Consider the following 17,715-nt stretch of genomic DNA (forward strand, 5'->3'; position numbering starts at 1 on the left):
CAGGAACAAGCCGGGTAACAAGAATCAGGGACAATCAGGTAGCAGAAGACAGAATAACCGGACACGCTGTAGACTGAACAGCACAGAGGCACAGTAACAGGTTCCTTAAGTAGCCCTTTGGGCACCAAGAACGGTTACACGGCGTGTCTGCGCACGCCCGCGTGAAACCGTGCACCCATTCGTGATCCCGCGCACCCGCGTGCGCCCGTTCATACCATCGCGCACCCGCGTGCGCCTGTTCATTCCATCACGCACCCGAGTGCGCTCGTTCGCAACATCGCGCACCCGCGTGCGCCCGTTCGCACCAACACGCCCCCGCGTGCGTCCGTTCACGCCAACGCGCGCCCATGGATACTGGTTAGTTCTCAACGTGGGGATTCCGTGAGCAGGCCTTCCATATGCCCAGGATTCTGGGGACGACCATGACATTGCCACCCCCAAGGGGCAGCTTCCGGATGCCCAATTGTGCCATCTTACCCGGATGAGACCTCTCAAAGGCAAGTATCAATCTCCTGGTATGGATATTGGACTCAGGCTCCCAGGAATTTTCTTCAGGCCCGTACCCCTTCCATTTTACCAAAAATTTGGATTTGATTGCATCTTCCCCTGCAGTCCAGGATGGATTCTACCTCGTATTCGACTTCACCGTCGATGATCACGGGTTCAGGGGGGAGCAACCTTCTGGCTGTCAAAGGGATCTGGAACAGCTGGCTTGAGTAAGGCCACGTGAAAGACAGGATGGATCTGAAACAATTCTGGCAACTTCAGTTCATATGCCACGTCATTCACCTTCCTTACAACTGGAAAGGGACCCACAAATCTTGGACCCAACTTCTTGGATGGGCAGGCCATTTTCAAGTTCAGAGTGGATAACCAAACCTGATCCCCGACCTTGAGATTAAGTTCCCCCCTTCTCCTCTTGTCGAACACCTCTTTATTATAGTTCTGAGTCTTCGTCATGGTCTCCTGCAGAAGCCTGTTGTTGGATCTGAGTCGAGGTTTTCCTGAACCGCTGGTACCGGACATTCTGGAAGATCGTTGAACAAGAACAGAGGGTGGAAACCGTAGTTTGCGAAAAACGGGGATTGTTTCGTGGCTGAGTGGACAGAGTTATTATACGCAAACTCGGCAAGAGGTAAAAGAGGAGCCCAATCATCCTGGGAGAACGAAGAGAAACAGCGCAAGTACTGTTCCAACGTCTGGTTTGTTCTTTCAGTTTGCCCATTGGTTTGAGGATGATAAGCAGAGGAGAAACAGAGATCAATCTTCAGGACCCCACAAAGTGCCCTCCAGAACTTTGACGTGAACTGTACTCCCCGATCCGACGTGATATTCGCAGGAATGCCATGGAGTCTCACGATTTCCTTAATGAACATCTTGGCTGTTTCTGCGGCGGAGGGAGTGCCCTTCATTGGTAAAAAGTGGGCCATTTTGGATAATCTATCCACTACCACAAAGATCGTGGAACAACCTTCCGAAGGTGGTAGCTGGACAATGAAGTCCATGGAGATCATCCGCCAGGGTCTTTCTGGGACGGGTAATGGTTTTAACAGACCCCAAGCTCTGGACTTACTGCCCTTGTTCCGGATGCAGGTAACACATGCCTCCACATATTTCTTACAGTCCTTCTTCAACTGTGGCCACCAGAATGTCTCGTTGAAGCAGCTCGGAGGTCTTATGAACCCCAAAATGGCCAGCCAGCAAGTGGTCATGACAAGAGCTGAGAACCGGAACTCGCACTTCCTGAGGAACGAAAATCTTGTCCTTGTACAAGAAGAGTTCATCCTTGGCCAGAAGAGTGATGTCAGGTGGAAGAACAGTACTAGCGGATGCTTGCTTGATCTGGGACAGCAAATCCCCTTGAAGCAGAAGAAAATTCCCCGAGGGCAGAATGGTGTCCGGATGCAAAGAGGTTTCAGGTTCACTGTACATACGAGACAAAGCGTCAGGCTTGGTATTCTTTGACCCGGGGAGGTAAGTTATATGAAAAGAGAATCTGGAGAAAAAGAGTGCCCATCTGGCCTGACGTGGTCTCAGTCTCTTGGCAGACTTCAGGTACTCCAGATTCTTATGGTCAGTGTAAATAAGGATCGGATGGGCTGCTCCTTCCAGCAGATAGCGCCATTCTTCGAGAGCCGCCTTGATTGCCAATAGTTCCCGATCTCCAACATCGTAATTACTTTCTGCCTCAGATAATTTGCGAGAAAAGAACGCAACTGGGTGCAGAAGAGATCTTGGTCCTTGTCTCTGAGAGAGTACTGCCCCAACCGCTATCTCGGAGGCATCGACCTCCAGGATGTATGGCAAAGTTGGATCGGGATGCTTTAGGATAGAAGCCGAAATGAACAAGTCCTTCAGAGTAGTAAAGGCCGCTTGAGCTTCGGGAGTCCACTGGAATTTCAGGCCCTGTTTGGTTAGTCCTGTGATGGGAGAAATGATGGTGGAAAATCCAATAATAAACTTTCTATAGAAGTTTGTGAAACCTACAAACCGTTGGACCCCTTTCTTGTCCGTAGGAGCAGGCCAATCCCGGATGGCAGAAACCTTCTGGGGGTCCATTTCAATGCCTTCTACCGAAATGATCAGGCCAAGGAACTGAATACTTCGTTGCTCGAAGATGCATTTTTCGTAAAATCCATGAAGGCGGAGTCGTGATAGAACATTCCTGACGTGTTCCCGATGTTCGTCCAGGGAGGAGGAGAAGATCAGGATGTCATCTAAATAGATGATAACAAATAGATCCAGATAGTCTTTAAAAATGTCATTCACAAAATGCTGAAATGTGGCAGGGGCATTGCACAGACCGAATGCGGACAAGATTATAGGCACCCCGAAGATCCAGCTTGGAAAATACTGCTGCTGACCCCAGTCTTTGAAACAGTTGGGGCACAAGCGGCAAAGGATGACGGTTTTTGATGGTGATTTTGTTGAGTGCCCGATAATCAACACAGGGACGTAAGGATTGGTCCTTCTTCTCTACGAAGAAGATTCCCGCGCCTGCCGGGGAGGTAGAGGGACGGATAAATCCCTTCCTTAAGTTGTCGTCCAGATAAGTCTTCAGGGCTCCCAATTCCGTTTCGATAATGGGAAAATTCTTCCAAAAGGAATCTCTGCACCCGGAAGCAGTTCTATCGGGCAATCGTATGGCCTGTGAGGAGGTAGAGTCTCAGCGCCCTTTTTGCTAAAAACGTCCAGGAAGCTGTGGTAAACTTGGGGCACGGCTTGATGAGTTTCTGCGTCTTTTTCCAGGCAGAGCAAAGAGGAGGGGGCTTCGCCGATTCCCGACAAACAATGTTGGAGGCAGTAGGGTGAGAATAATTCCATCTTCCCAGAACTCCAGTCAATTTGGGGATTATGGGCTCTCAGCCAGGGCATGCCTAATATGATAGGAAATAAAGGGGACTTGATGTCCAAACACAATAACTCCTGGTGAGTCCCGGCAATGGTGGCAAACAAAGGTAAAGTCTCTTGAGTTACTGGACCAGATTTGAGAGTTGAACCATCGGCCAGATGCACGGAAAGTCCCTTTGCCCTAGACCGAAGGGGAATGTTATATTTTGAGGCAAAGGACAAGTCTATGAAGCCACTGCAAGCCCCCGAATCAATAATTGCGCTGTTTCGGATATTCCCTCCTGGGAGCTGCAAAAGAATGGGTACAGTCAGATGGGAGATACTATTCGGCAAGTCAGGAGTAAGGTCAGGAGACATGGAAAAGCACTTACGAAGCTTTGCAGGGCAAGTGCGCACGAAGTGTCTCCACGGTATAGACAAAGGTTTCCTGCCCGACGGCGCTGACGTTCTTCAGGTGTCAGGGAAGGTCTAAGTAAACCCAGCTGCATGGGTTCAGGGGGGTCCTGGATTGCTGCAGTGGAATTAGAAGAGGCCGGATGGGGGGAGTTAGGTACCCGAGGTAACATCCACACTGGACGAGAGGTTGCTGTGGAACGTTCCAAACGACGCTCTCTTAAGCGTCTGTCTATTTGGATTGACAGATCCACAAGGGCTTCCAAAGTCTCCCACTCGGGCTAGTTCGTCTTTCAGGGGTTCCGAAAGACCCATACGGAATTGATAACGAAGAGCCGCATTATTCCAGTTCGTGTCAGCACTCCAATGTCTAAACTCTGATACGTAGTCTTCCACAGGTCTGCGGCTTTGCTGCAGCACATGCAAAGCTGCCTCTGCGTTAGCAGTTAATTGTGGATCCTCATATAGCCGGGACATGGCCTGAAAGAAGGCGTTCAGGGTATCAAGAGAAGGATCCTTCTTTTCCAGAAGAAGATGAGCCCAGGTCTGGGGTTCGCCTGTCAGCAGGGAAATGACAAATCCCACTTTAGTGGATTAGAGGGAAAAGGCCCTTGGTTGTAAGGCGAATAAAAGTTCGCAGGAGTTGCGGAATGCCCTGAATCTTCCCCGGTGGCCTGAGAATCTTTCAGGTGTGGGTACCCTGGGCTCTGGCGGCAACATCACCACTGAAGGTGCAGCAGAAGTCCCGGAAACAGCTGGGGTGGATGCAGACAGGGCCTGGACACGTTCCTCCAACTGGCTATAGCCTTCCTGTAGGTTCTTCACCGCTTGGGTAAGTCCAGCAAGATGGTGGCAGAGGTCGTCCATTGGAGAGGCTCCCTGCGTGGGCTCGGACATGGCTGTCCAGTTGTCAGGAATCCGTCCGTTCTGTGTGATCGGGTCTCCGTACGCGCACGCGCGTCCGTGCCGCGGGTTGTCGTGGGCACGCGCGTCTCCAGACGCGCGCGGGTACACGCCGTTCGTATGTGCGCGCGGCACACGCATGCACGTGTGCGCGTTAGCGCGATTGGCGCCAGTGGCCCTTTTTAAAGGCACAGCTGCGGATGTTCTGTGCTGTTCATCTGCAGCTAGTACCTGAAGCTATCTGTTATTCTGCCTGAACCCTACCTGATACCTGACCCGGCTCCGTTTGACTCTGCTGACCTCTCCTGCTCCGATCCCGGCTTGTTTGACCCTTCTTGGACTGATACCTGTTGCCGAACCCCTGCTTGTTATCTGATTCTTCTGCTGGCTCCTGCTTGCTTCTGTGTCTGCTGCTTCCTCACCCAGAGATCCATCCGGGCCTGCCTCTGCCTCTCCAGACCCGTGCTCCACCCGTCCTGGTACCACGGCCTGTTGCCAATCTCCACCGGCTGCCTTCTTGCTACAGAGAGCTCCTGCACCTGAAGATCTCCACCTTCCTAGCACCTGCTGCTGCATCTGGCCGGACGCTCCTACCCCGCTGTGCTCCTGTCCCTCTGTTCCCACTCCAGAGAGACTTGAACCAGAGTCGTAAGAGAGGTCTCCTTCCACCAAGTCAGACTCACCATCTGAAATCCTAACAGTACGAACAGCCATGACTGAGTCTGCGGAAGGGGCCTCCGCCATGAAGGAGATCTGCTCGCACCTTGCGGCCCTCACCCAGGCCGTGAAGTCCCTTCAGGATGGTTACACCAGGTTGGAGGAGCGTGTTCAGCATCTCTCTACTCCCGGTTCATCAGTCGCCACACCTCAGCCTCCTCCTGTTCAGCCAGCCACCCATTCGCCCGTTATGATGCTTCCACCTGAACCTAGGGTTCCCATTCCGGAGAGGTTTGCAGATGACCGCTCTAAATTCCGGGCCTTTCGCAACGCCTGCCAGTGTTGCTCAAGCTACTGAGGAACCCATGCAGCTCGAATTACTCCGGCCTACCCTGTCACCTAAAGAGCGAGTCCGCCGCCGACAGATGAACTTGTGCTTGTATTGTGGCGGTTCCGGACATTACGTGACCAACTGCCCTGTTAAGACACGTAAGTGCCTCTCTTCTGTGTCTCACAGTTCCGTAACCCTGCCTTCCAACACTTTCCATGTTGCCCTTCTGCTCTCATTTCAGCTGCAGGAAAGAACGATCCACGTCAACGCCATCCTTGACTCCGGGGCCTGCGGTTGTTTCATTGACGCTGCCTTCACCAACTTACACTCCATTCCTCTTCAGAAAAAGTCTCATGGACTTTCCATCTTCCTGGCCGATGGTTCCCAAATTAAATCCGGCCGAGTCACCCAGGAGACCCTTCCACTACCAACCACCACCTCCTGCCAACATACGGAACTATTAACACTTGACGTCATTTCATCACCACTTTTCCCTGTGATCCTGGGCATACCATGGCTGCAGGCACATAATCCCTCCATTGACTGGTCTTCCGGGGAGGTGAGGTTCCTCTCCCCTTACTGCCAGGACCACTGTCTTCCTGGGGCTCTTGTACAGCCCAGAACGCTCCTCTGCCTGGACCCAGACCTGGACTTATGTCAGTCAGTCCCCGAGCCTTACCACGAGTTTCTGGACGTCTTCAGTAAACGGGGGGCTGATTCCCTTCCCCCGCATCGCCCTTACGATTGCCCCATTGAGCTCCTCCCTGGGGCAGAGATTCCGTTTGGGCGTGTCTTCCCTTTGTCCGAGAAGGAGCAAGAGGCCCTGAAGGTCTATATCTCCGAGAACCTCAAGAAGGGGTTCATCCGCCACTCCACATCTCCTGCCGGTGTGCCGGAATATTTTTCGTTACAAAAAAAGACCAGACCCTTCGACCTTGTGTGGATTACCGGGAGCTAAACAGAATCACGATTAAGAATCGCTATCCCCTACCCCTGATTCCGGAACTTTTTCAAAAACTGAGGTCGGCTACTATTTTCACCAAGTTGGACTTGAGGGGAGCCTATAATCTGGTCCGTATACGAGCGGGTGACGAGTGGAAGACTGCGTTCCGAACTCGTTTTGGGCACTACGAGTACCTAGTGATGCCTTTCGGGCTTTGCAACGCCCCAGCCACCTTCCAGCACCTGATTAATGATGTTTTCCGGGACTTTCTGCACATTTTCGTCATTGTATACCTAGACGACATCCTGATTTTCTCCGGGTCCCTGGAACAGCACCGTGGGCACGTCAGCAGAGTACTGCTTCGGCTCCGGCAACACGGACTTTATGCTAAAGCCGAAAAATGTAAATTTGAGCAACAGAATATCCAATTTCTCGGCCTTGAAATCTCCCCAGCAGGCATCAAGATGGACCCGCAAAAGGTTTCTGCTGTCCTCGAATGGCCAGCCCCCACCGATAAAAAGGGAATCCAGCGCTTTGTGGGCTTCGCCAATTTTTATAGAAAGTTTATTAAGGGGTTCTCGGCCATTATCTCTCCCATCACCCAGCTCACTAAACAAAATATGCGTTTTCATTGGAGTCTTGAAGCCCAGGCCGCCTTCAAGAAACTCAAAGACTTGTTCATCTCTGCTCCCATCCTCAGTCACCTGGATCCGTCTAGACCCTATATTCTGGAGGTAGATGCCTCTGAGGTAGCAGTAGGGGCGGTGGTTTCCCAGCGTCTAGGTAAAGATGACCTGATGCACCCCATGGGGTTCTTTTCTCGAAAACTCTCTCCCGCAGAGAGGAACTATGATGTGGGGGACCGAGAATTACTTGCCATTAAGTCTGCTTTGGAGGAGTGGAGATACTTTCTAGAGGGGGCGGTACACCCCGTACTCATCTACACGGATCACAAGAACCTCGAGTACCTCCGTACCGCTAAACGTCTAAAACCTCGGCAGGCCCGCTGGGCCCTCTTCTTCTCTCGGTTCTGCTTTCACATTACCTATCGCCCTGGGTCAAGAAATGTGAAGCCGGATGCGCTTTCCCGCATGTTTGATAGCTCCAAGGACATCGCACCCCCGGATACCATCCTCCCTGCTAACACCTTTCTACTCGTTCAGCCAGACCTATTGTCCCAGTTAAAGAGAGCTTCCATCACATCCTCCTGTCCCCCAGGAATTTCATTAGCATCCAGAGAAGGGCTGCTTTGGAAGGACAATCTGATCTTCGTTCCTGAAGACGTCCGAATAAAGATCTTGGGTCTCCTCCATGATCATCCTCTCGCAGGGCACTTTGGTGTCCGCAAAACTTTGGAGCTTGTACAGCGCTCCTTCTGGTGGCCAGGCATGAGGGAATTCTGCAAGCAATATGTGAATTCTTGCCCCATGTGTAGCCGGAATAAGGTCCCCAGAAACCGGGCCTGGGGGCTGCTTAAACCACTTCCCACACCCGACCGCCCCTGGCGGATGATTACTATGGATTTTATTGTGGAACTCCCTCCTTCTGAGAACTGTACAGCCATCTTTGTGGTTTGTGACCGCTTGTCTAAGATGGCCCACTTCCTACCCTTGAAGGGAACCCCCTCCGCGACTGAGACGGCACACATCTTCATCAAGGAGATAATCAGGCTTCACGGGGTACCCACCAACATTGTATCCGATAGGGGGGTCCAGTTCACCTCTCGCTTTTGGAGAGCCCTATGTGAGGCTTTGAAAATAGAATTGGCCTTGTCCTCCGCCTACCACACGCAGACCAATGGGCAAACGGAACGTACCAACCAAACCCTCGAGCAATACATTAGATGTTTTTCATCCTTTGTTCAGGACGATTGGGTTTCCCTTTTACCTCTGGCGGAATTCGCCTACAACAATGCCAGCCATGCTACCACAGGGCAATCCCCGTTTTTTGCTAATTACGGTTTTAACCTGTCCTTTCTTCCTGATATCCTTACAGAGTCCCATGTTCCAGCGGTACAGGACACAGTATCTTTTCTTCAACAGAATAACCGGACCCTGCAGGAGGCCATAACTAAGGCTCAGGCTGACAGCAAGAGGAGCTTCGATCGAGGAAGAAGGGGAGAATTGATTCTTCAAGTCGGGGACCAGGTATGGCTTTCTTCTTCTAACTTAAAATTAGCTTGCCCCTCTAAGAACATGGCACCCAAATTTCTGGGTCCATTTCCAGTTAAGAGGAGGATTAGCGAGGTGTCATATGAACTGTCCTTACCTGATTCCATGAAAATACACCCAGTCTTCCATGTAGCTCTGCTTAAGCCTGCTGTACCTGATCCCTTCCCCGGTAGAGGAACAAGGCCACCTGACCCTGTGCTGATTGATGGCAGTGAGGAATATGAAGTAGAGGCCATCTTGAACTTCAGAAGACGACGAGGACAAGGTCAGTTTTTGATTAAGTGGAAGGGCTATGGCCCGGAGAATAATTCATGGGAACCTGCTGCTAATTTACATGCTGATAGATTAATCCAGGCCTTTTTTACTGCACACACGGAAAAAAGAGTCGCTAGGGGCACCCGGAGGTTGCCCCTTGGGGGGCAATGTCAGGAATCCGTCCGTTCTGTGCGATCGGGTCTCCGTACGTGCACGCGCGTTCGTGCCGCGGGTCGTCGTGGGCACGCGCGTCTGCAGACGCGCGCGGGTGCATGCCGTTCGTATGTGCGCGCGGCACACGCACGCACGTGTGCGCGTTAGCGCGATTGGCGCCAGTGGCCCTTTATAAAGGCACAGCTGCGGATGTTCTGTGCTGTTCGTCTGCAGCTAGTACCTGAAGCTATCTGTTATTCTGCCTGAACCCTACCTGATACCTGACCCGGCTCCGTTTGACTCTGCTGACCTCTCCTGCTCCGATCCCGGCTTGTTTGACCCTTCTTGGACTGATACCTGTTGCCGAACCCCTGCTTGTTATCTGATTCTTCTGCTGGCTCCTGCTTGCTTCTGTGTCTGCTGCTTCCTCACCCAGAGATCCATCCGGGCCTGCCTCTGCCTCTCCAGACCCGTGCTCCACCCGTCCTGGTACCACGGCCTGTTGCCAATCTCCACTGGCTGCCTTCTTGCTACAGAGGGCTCCTGCACCTGAAGATCTCCACCTTCCTAGCACCTGCTGCTGCATCTGGCCGGACGCTCCTACCCCGCTGTGCTCCTGTCCCTCTGTTCCCACTCCAGAGAGACTTGAACCAGAGTCGTAAGAGAGGTCTCCTTCCACCAAGTCAGACTCACCATCTGAAATCCTAACACCAGTACTGTCACGTACCTGGTATAGGAGCCCAGAATGCAGGAAGCGGCCTCTCGTAAGCCTCTGGCTCGAGAATCCCTGGAGGTGGAAACAGGAGTTCTAGAGTTCAGAGGGCACAAGTGCCGAGCTGGAGAAGGACAGGTCCAGACCTTGAGTAGTGGAGGAACCACAGAAGGGCTGGAAATGTAGACACCCGGTAGACTGGTCAGACAGCAGCAGGCACAGGCAGTCAGGGTGGAACGGCAGGTAGCAGACAGCGGACAACAGCAGGCACAAGCGGTCAGGCTGGAACGGCTGGTAGCAGACAGCAGACAACAGCAGGCACAGGTGGTCAGGCTGGAACAGCTGGTAGCATACAGCAGACAACAGCAGGCACAGGTGGTCAGGCTGGAACAGCTGGTAGCAGACAGCAGACAACAGCAGGCACAGGCAGTCTGGCTGGAACAGCAGGTGGCAGAAGCAAGGTCAAAGTACAAGCCGGGTCGGTAACAGGCGGGCAGCAACGGTACACAGGAAGAGACAGAAGCGTGGTCAGACAGGCTGGAGGTCAGAGGCTGGCAGCAAGCAGAGGTCGTCAGGAACAAGCCGGGTAACAAGAATCAGGGACAATCAGGTAGCAGAAGACAGAATAACCGGACACGCTGTAGACTGGACAGCACAGAGGCACAGTAACAGGTTCCTTAAGTAGCCCTTTGGGCGCCAAGAACGGTCGCCGTCGCATCCTGCCTGTGGCCAATCATGGCTCTCCTCACTGCCAGCGCTGTGATTGGCCAAGCATGCGGGGTCACAGTGCATGCTTGGCCAATCATGAACCAGCAGTGCACAGCGATGGCGCAGTGCATTGTGGGCAGTGAGCGCCACACAAATTTGGCACGAATGGCCCACAGAGTTCTGGCTTCGCTGAATGGGTGAACAGCCGGTGTTCGAGTCGAACACCAAGCTCATCCCTACTGAAGAGGAACCATGAGGTCAGAACCTACCCTCTGCTGAGGACAGAAGAGGAACCATGACATCAGGACCTACCCGCTGCTGATGAATGAAGAGAAACCATGAGGTTAGAACCCACGCTTTGCTGAGGACAGAAGAAGAACCATGAGGTCTGGACCTACCCACTGCTGAGGAATGAAAAGGAACCATAAGGTTAGAACCCACACTCTGCTGAGGCTAAAAGAGGAACTTTAATATCAGAACTTACTCTCTGCTGAGGACAGAAGAGAATTCATTAAGGTTAGGACTCACCCACTGCTAAGGACAAAAGAGAACCCATGAGGTCAGGGCTCAGCCACTGCTAAGGACCACCATGTAATGAACCCACCCACTGCTCAGTACAGGATAGGGATGTCAGGACCCACCCACTGCCGAGGATAGAAGAGGATCCATCATGTCATGGGTCTGACATCAGGACCCACCTATTGCTGAGGACAGAAGATAACCCATGAAGTCAGAAACTACCCACTTTTGAGGACAGAAGAGAACCCATAAAGTCAGGACTCCCCCACTGGTAGAGACAGAAGAGGCCCCATCATGTTGCAGACTCATCATATAAGGACCCCTCCACCACACTGCTGAGGACAGAAGATGACCAATGAGGTCAGGACCCACCCACTGCTGAAGATAGAAGAGAACCCATGAGGTCGGGACCCATCCACTGCTGAGGACAGAAGAGGGCCCATCAAAAAGAGGACACATGAAGTCAGGGCCCACTCACTGCTGATGACATAAGAGAACCCGCAAGCCAGGTCCCAGCTACTGTTGAGGGCAGAAAAGGACCCATCATGTCACAGACCCATTACATCAGGATCCACCCATTGCTGAGGACAGAAGAGGACCCTATCATGTCACAGACCCATGATGTCAGGAACCAGCCACTGATGAGGACAGAAGAGGACCCCTGAGGTCAGAATCAACCCACTGCTGAGGACAGAAGAGGACCCATGAGGTCAGGACCCACTCATTGCTGAGGACAGAAAAGGACCAATGAGGTCAGGACCCCCCCACTGCTGATGACAGAAGAGGAACTGTAATATCAAAGACCCATGATGTCAGGACTCACAAACCACCCATTGCAGTGGACAGGAGAGGACCCATCATGTCATGGACCTGTAATGTCAGTTTTTTTGTTTTTAAATTTCACCTAATGTGTTTGATATCTGGATACATCGTTCTACAAACAGACACAGAGAGGCTTTGTGATATCTACATCCTGTTTGTACACTGTGGTGAAAGGTGGTTTGATGGGTAAGTGTTCCAGTGATTGGAATAAGATAATCTTACTGCTTGCTGTCTGAACTTTCTCCAGGTTCCTCACAGATGCTTGAATGCTCTCAACTTCTCTGGAAAGAGAACCTGTAATGATAACAATTGTGTCTCATCTCAGATTACTGCGGATCTACACTCCAGTACACACACGGAACATTAAAGAAAACTTCATAGATACCTGATAATATACAGTTAAGCGCTGATAAAATGACACAAATGTATTCTCAAAATTGTTTAAAGTACAGCACATGAGAGCCACACCCGGCCTATTTACAGAATCCACAATGTATAGGCAATAAAAAAAATCACTTGTTTCACAGTATAACATTGACTTTTCCACCCTAGAATAGACACCTCCTTTGTTGTAGGCACATTAGATGACTTCAAGATCCTAGATGACAGTAGCAGGGTGGATCTCATCCTTTATGCCAGTGATGGTGAACCTTGTGTGTTGCGTTTGTTAAAATATGATTTTTTTTTTTTTTTTTAATCAGACATAACATTACAGTGGTTACTAGATTTTTTGTCATGTTTTGGCTTGAGTAGATTTCTCAAACAAATGCTGCTGCATACAATGGGTACGTAGACACCATTGTTGTATTCAATTGACAGTTTCAACAGTCCAGTGTTTACACAGCTACAGTAAACAGGTATGTTGTCTGTTTGGTAATTATGGTAAACAGCCTGACACAAAAAAAGGGGATTCAGGCATAAACTAGGAACATACATCATCATTCTTTAAGATCAGAAGCCACTCATCATGCAAGGAGGTGCCTGGTCTCCAGAAGAATCATTGTCAAGGGAGATCACAAACATACAGTAACAGAAGATAAGTAACTTTTAAGTGTATTTGTACTGTTATAGACCATAGGCTGTTCATTTGCTAGGCATTTTGCTTGTTATAGATATCTGTAAGTCTTGTATTGTATTCCTAACATTGTTATAGTTTTGTATGTACAGCATCTTTGTATAGTAAAATCAAATTTACACACTGCAGAAGTCTCAGCTTCCTTGCTTATACCACAAAGTAACCTTGCCAGATAGACGCAAGCAAAACACCTTGGCACTCAAGGTGTAGTGCCATGTTTTGGAACTACATTTCCCATGATGCTCATGCACTCTGCAGTGTAGTTGGGCATCATGGGAAATGTAGTTCCAAAACATCTGGGGTGCCAAGGTTCGTCATACCCTGCCTTAGGCCGTGCCCTTGCCCTACCCAGGTAACACATGCTACAGGATGGTTTATTGGATGGTGAAAGGTTGCGATATGCAGTTATAAAGCCTCTATCCTCCCTAAGGATCACCCACTATTATGGGTCAATAGAAGAGGGCTAATAGAATAGTATCCTCTTTTATGTTAAAGGAATAATCCCTGAGACCCCTCCAAGTGTTTCACAGATCCCAAGGAAGTGGAATATGTGGAACCCATGAAATGCATTGTGACATGACCATTGAGACCATTATACACTCACCATTCCTCATCTGTGACATTTCCTCACCAACACGTTTATCTGAAGAGGAAATAGAAAACAATGTCAGATAAGGTTCTTCAATGTTGGAAAACTCACATCAGCAAACACAGTTTAAAAATAGATAAAGATATGGTCTCTAGATTGCACAGACGTGGTCTGGGTGTTGTCCAATTTCACAGTGGCCATTATAAGGCCCCATTGAATTCCATTTAATCTTTTTGGAATTAAGAAGCTGACCTTTCATATATTGTATACTGTATATTGTGTATATTTTCATGGTAGGTGCACCATTCTATTAATTTGTCAGTGTAACCCCTCCAGGTATTTATGACCTCTCACAGATAACACAATACTTCCCCCGATAATGCCCTCATCAGCTTCAGAAGGACAGAGCCATCTTCATTCAGACATCATCCAGGGTCACCATCTATGTCTTGGACTAACTAAGATGCCAGCTCAGTGATGACACAGTAATTACATTTCTGGTGCCTGTGTAGTTCTTGGATGTGTTCACAAATGTCTGCCACTAATTAGTCAAAGTCATAAACTGGAGCTCAAAGGTGGAGCCTTTCTGAAATAATTATACTGCTCCTGCTATTTTCTGCCTGCTCTTTTGCTAGCGGTGGCCTGGTCTTCTCCATCGCCTTCTTTGTTCTTCTTCCAATGTTGACATAACGCTCTCTCCCGCTGTAATGCTGGGTACGCGGTGTGCAACGATTTATATAGGCATGGAGGCGTGGTCACCGGGTGATGTCACCTGGTAACCCCGGTCCCCCTATGACATCACCGCCCCATCATTCCCTGGGTGGGGACTCACACGCCGTTTTTCGGGCAAAGAGGGTTCCCCTTAAAATCCATACCAGACCAAAGGGTCTGGTATCGTCCGAGGGGAGAACCCCACGCCAATTTATTTTTTTTTCATTTTGGCGGGTTTCCCCTTCATCCTTGGCACACAATTCGCACCGCAAGTCGGATCATGATGATCCAACTTCTGGTGCAACTTCTATTCAAATCAATGGGCTCCCATAGGGAACCATTGATTTTTGAATAGAGGCAGAGAAACGCCGAACGAGGCTTAATGCTCTTTTTACATCGTTAACCCTCGTTTAACACCTGGCGTTTCCAGTACTGCTCCTGAACGCGATTTTATGGAGTTCAGAAAACAGCCCATAAACTCCACTGATGATAAACGTCCAACAACGTCCATGTGTGCATGGACACATAGGATAACATAAAGTGGAGTTTATGGGCCTTTAAAAAAAAAAAACGTCCAAACTTCAAAAAACTTCTGTTTATGAGCTCCAGGGTGCATGGAGCCTAAGGGGTAAGTTCATGAACTTAATCAAAGTTCAGACGCTAAATTCAAACCCCAATATCCCAATATATTAGAGATACTCACAGGAAATGAACAGGAAAGTCATGAGGGTGACCAAAATAATGAAGACCAATATTAGGAGGACCCCCAGGATTAGCATCACCCGGTACTGTGTATTCTTGGCAGCCGGAATCCCTACAGACAGAGAAGATAGTGAATAATGGTGCGTGTATCAGACGGTATAATAATCCTCCAGAATTCTTATCTCATGTAAAGACATTTTATATTCATCCCGGATCATCTGTGTGCTCATTCCCTGCATAGAAATACATAATCTTCTACTATAACTGTATATATATATATATATATATATATATATATATATATATATATATATATATATATATATATATATTTATATCACAGCTATCATATAATAATCTTCCACTATAACTGTATATGTATATATCACCTCATGTTATTTCATTATCATGATACAGCCTAATGAGAGTGTAGGTTCTGGTTCATAACCTAATACTGTATGTCTACTACATTTCCTACTACCATATGTCTACTACATGTCCTACTACTGTATGTCTACTACATGTTCTACTACCGTATGTCTACTAGATGTCCTACTACTGTATGTCTACTAGATGTCCTACTACTGTATGTCCAAAAAATATTGTCTTAGGATGTTTAAAAAATGTTGTCCCACAATGTCCAAAAAATAATGTCCGTGATTTCCAAATATAATGTCCTGCAATGTCCAAAAACAATGTCCCACTATGTCCAAAAAAATAATGTTCCATGTTGTCAAAAAATAATGTCCCAAGATGTTCAAAAAATTATGTCTATGATGTCTAAAAGTTCATTTTCCTTAATGTCCAAAAATAATATCCCACAATGTCCAAAAAAGTATGTGTCTACAAACAGTCCCACAATGTCCAGAAATAATGTCCCTTGATGTCCAAAAAAATAATGTTGCATGTTGTCAAAAAATAATGTCCCAAGATGTTCAAAAATTATGTCTATGATGTCTAATGCCACATACACATGACGGACTTTCCGGCAGACTAGGTCCGATGGAATCAGTCCGTCGGACAATCCGATCACGTGTGGGCTAATCCGATCATTTTTCGTTTAAAAAAATCAGATGGACCTAGAATTAGAACATGTTTCAAATCTGTCCGATGGACTCAATTCCTATTGGGAAAACCGTTCGCCTGTATGATGGCCCAACGGACCAAATACGACGCAAGGGAAGCTATTGGCTACTGGCTATTGAACTTTCTTTTTTTAGTCCTTTCTTACGTCATCACGTTCAAAGTGAATGGACTTTCGAACGGACTTAGTGTGACCAAGACCGTTTGTTCAGAAAGTCAGTCGGAACTCCGCCTAAAGTCCGTCCGGAAGACCATCGAATCGAGTCTGCCCGGAAAGTCCGGTCGTGTTTACGCTGCATAAAAGTTAATTTTCCATAATGTCCAAAAATATTATCCCTCAATGTCCAAAAATAATGTCCATGATATCCAAAACATAATGTCCCAAGATATCCAAAAATAATGTCCAACAAATTGCAAAAAGTATGTGTCCTACAAAGTCTGCAAACAGTCCCACGATGTCCAAAAATAATGTCCCTTGATGTCCAAAAAAATATTGTCCTATGATGTCCAAAAATAATGTGCCCTGAAGTCCAATAAATAATCTAATTTGATGTCCAAAAAAAATAATATCCCACAATGTCAGAAAAAAAAAAAAAACAATGATGCATCACTATTCAGCTGAATGGAAACATTGATGGCGAAGTTGCTGGCTGACATCACTGAGCAAATATGACCATGTGGTGATATTTGGTCAATGACATCTGCTATCATCCTCAGTCCAACTATCTACATTCAGATGAATGGGGGCAGGGATGCTCCATTGGTTGCTCAACCTCTGACAGCCACAGTCCCCTGCCAACCACAGACCTGAATGGGAAGCTGTCACTCATTAGTGGCAGTAGTAATACTGCTACTAATGAACACCTTCCTTGTGAATCAGGAGGTTCACTGCAGTGGGTGTGTGAAGAAGTCATTTAGTTGACCTGTTAACTAAAACGCAAGGGAGCTAAAGTTTGGGGCAAAACCTGAACTCTTATCTCTAATTGTGAGTGTCAGAATTAAGGTCTCTCACAAGCCTGTCATTTGTAGGTGGTAGCAGCTTGGATATTAGTGTATGTGTGCATTGTGGGAACTTTGGGATTTCCATTGGGTTGGCCAATTTCCAAGGAGGAGCAATCGACGGCAATGCTTCATGCAACAGGTCATGTGAAGGAAACTGGATTTTCAGTTTCCTCAGAGATTAGAAAAGCTTTCTTTGGAGATTAGAAAAGCCTTCTGTGTGATGATAGTAGTGAATTAATGTTCACTATTTTCACAATAACTTTCCTCCCTGACAATCAGGAGGCAGTGCGTCAGACCAGTTTCCTGATTGGCCAAAGTGCCAGGCCACCCTATTGGATGCCTAGCAATTAGGAAGAGGAGTGAAGGGCACACATGCTGGAGTGGCTGCATTTGACGGGCACAAATGGCTGCATTTGACAGGCACAAATGGCTGAATGGCTGCATTTGACGGTCATAAGTGGCTACATTTTTTGGGCAAAAATGGCTGCATTTACTGGGCACAAGTGGCTGCATATGATGGGCACAAGTGGCTGCATATACTGGACATAAGTGGCTGCATTTGATGGGCACAAGTGGCTGCATTTGTTGGGCACAAGTGGCTGCATTTGTTGGGCACAGAGACTGTATTTGGTGGG

At 48.5% G+C, this 17,715-nt stretch overlaps 1 protein-coding gene across 3 annotated transcripts in view; it reads right to left on the reverse strand.

The window, feature by feature from the left end:
* The window catches only part of LOC143964211 (C-type lectin domain family 10 member A-like), an 82,118-nt gene that overhangs the window by 49,560 nt on the left and 14,843 nt on the right, over positions 1-17,715 (reverse strand). For 2 of the 3 annotated variants that reach the window (XM_077473918.1, XM_077473919.1), the window contains exons 3-5: positions 14,997-15,107; positions 13,598-13,636; positions 12,141-12,212 (exon numbers count right to left, since the gene is read on the reverse strand). In XM_077473918.1, the coding sequence (XP_077330044.1) occupies positions 12,141-12,212; positions 13,598-13,636; positions 14,997-15,107 (222 nt within the window). The remainder of the gene's footprint in view (positions 1-12,140; positions 12,213-13,597; positions 13,637-14,996; positions 15,108-17,715) is intronic. The other variant, XM_077473920.1, reaches the window with a different exon arrangement.

The sequence above is a fragment of the Lithobates pipiens genome, unplaced genomic scaffold (assembly GCF_037356315.1).
Source record: "Lithobates pipiens isolate NorthernLeopardFrog02 unplaced genomic scaffold, aLitPip1_a1.2 Scaffold_8, whole genome shotgun sequence".
In the NCBI taxonomy this organism is placed as follows: Eukaryota; Metazoa; Chordata; class Amphibia; order Anura; family Ranidae; genus Lithobates; species Lithobates pipiens.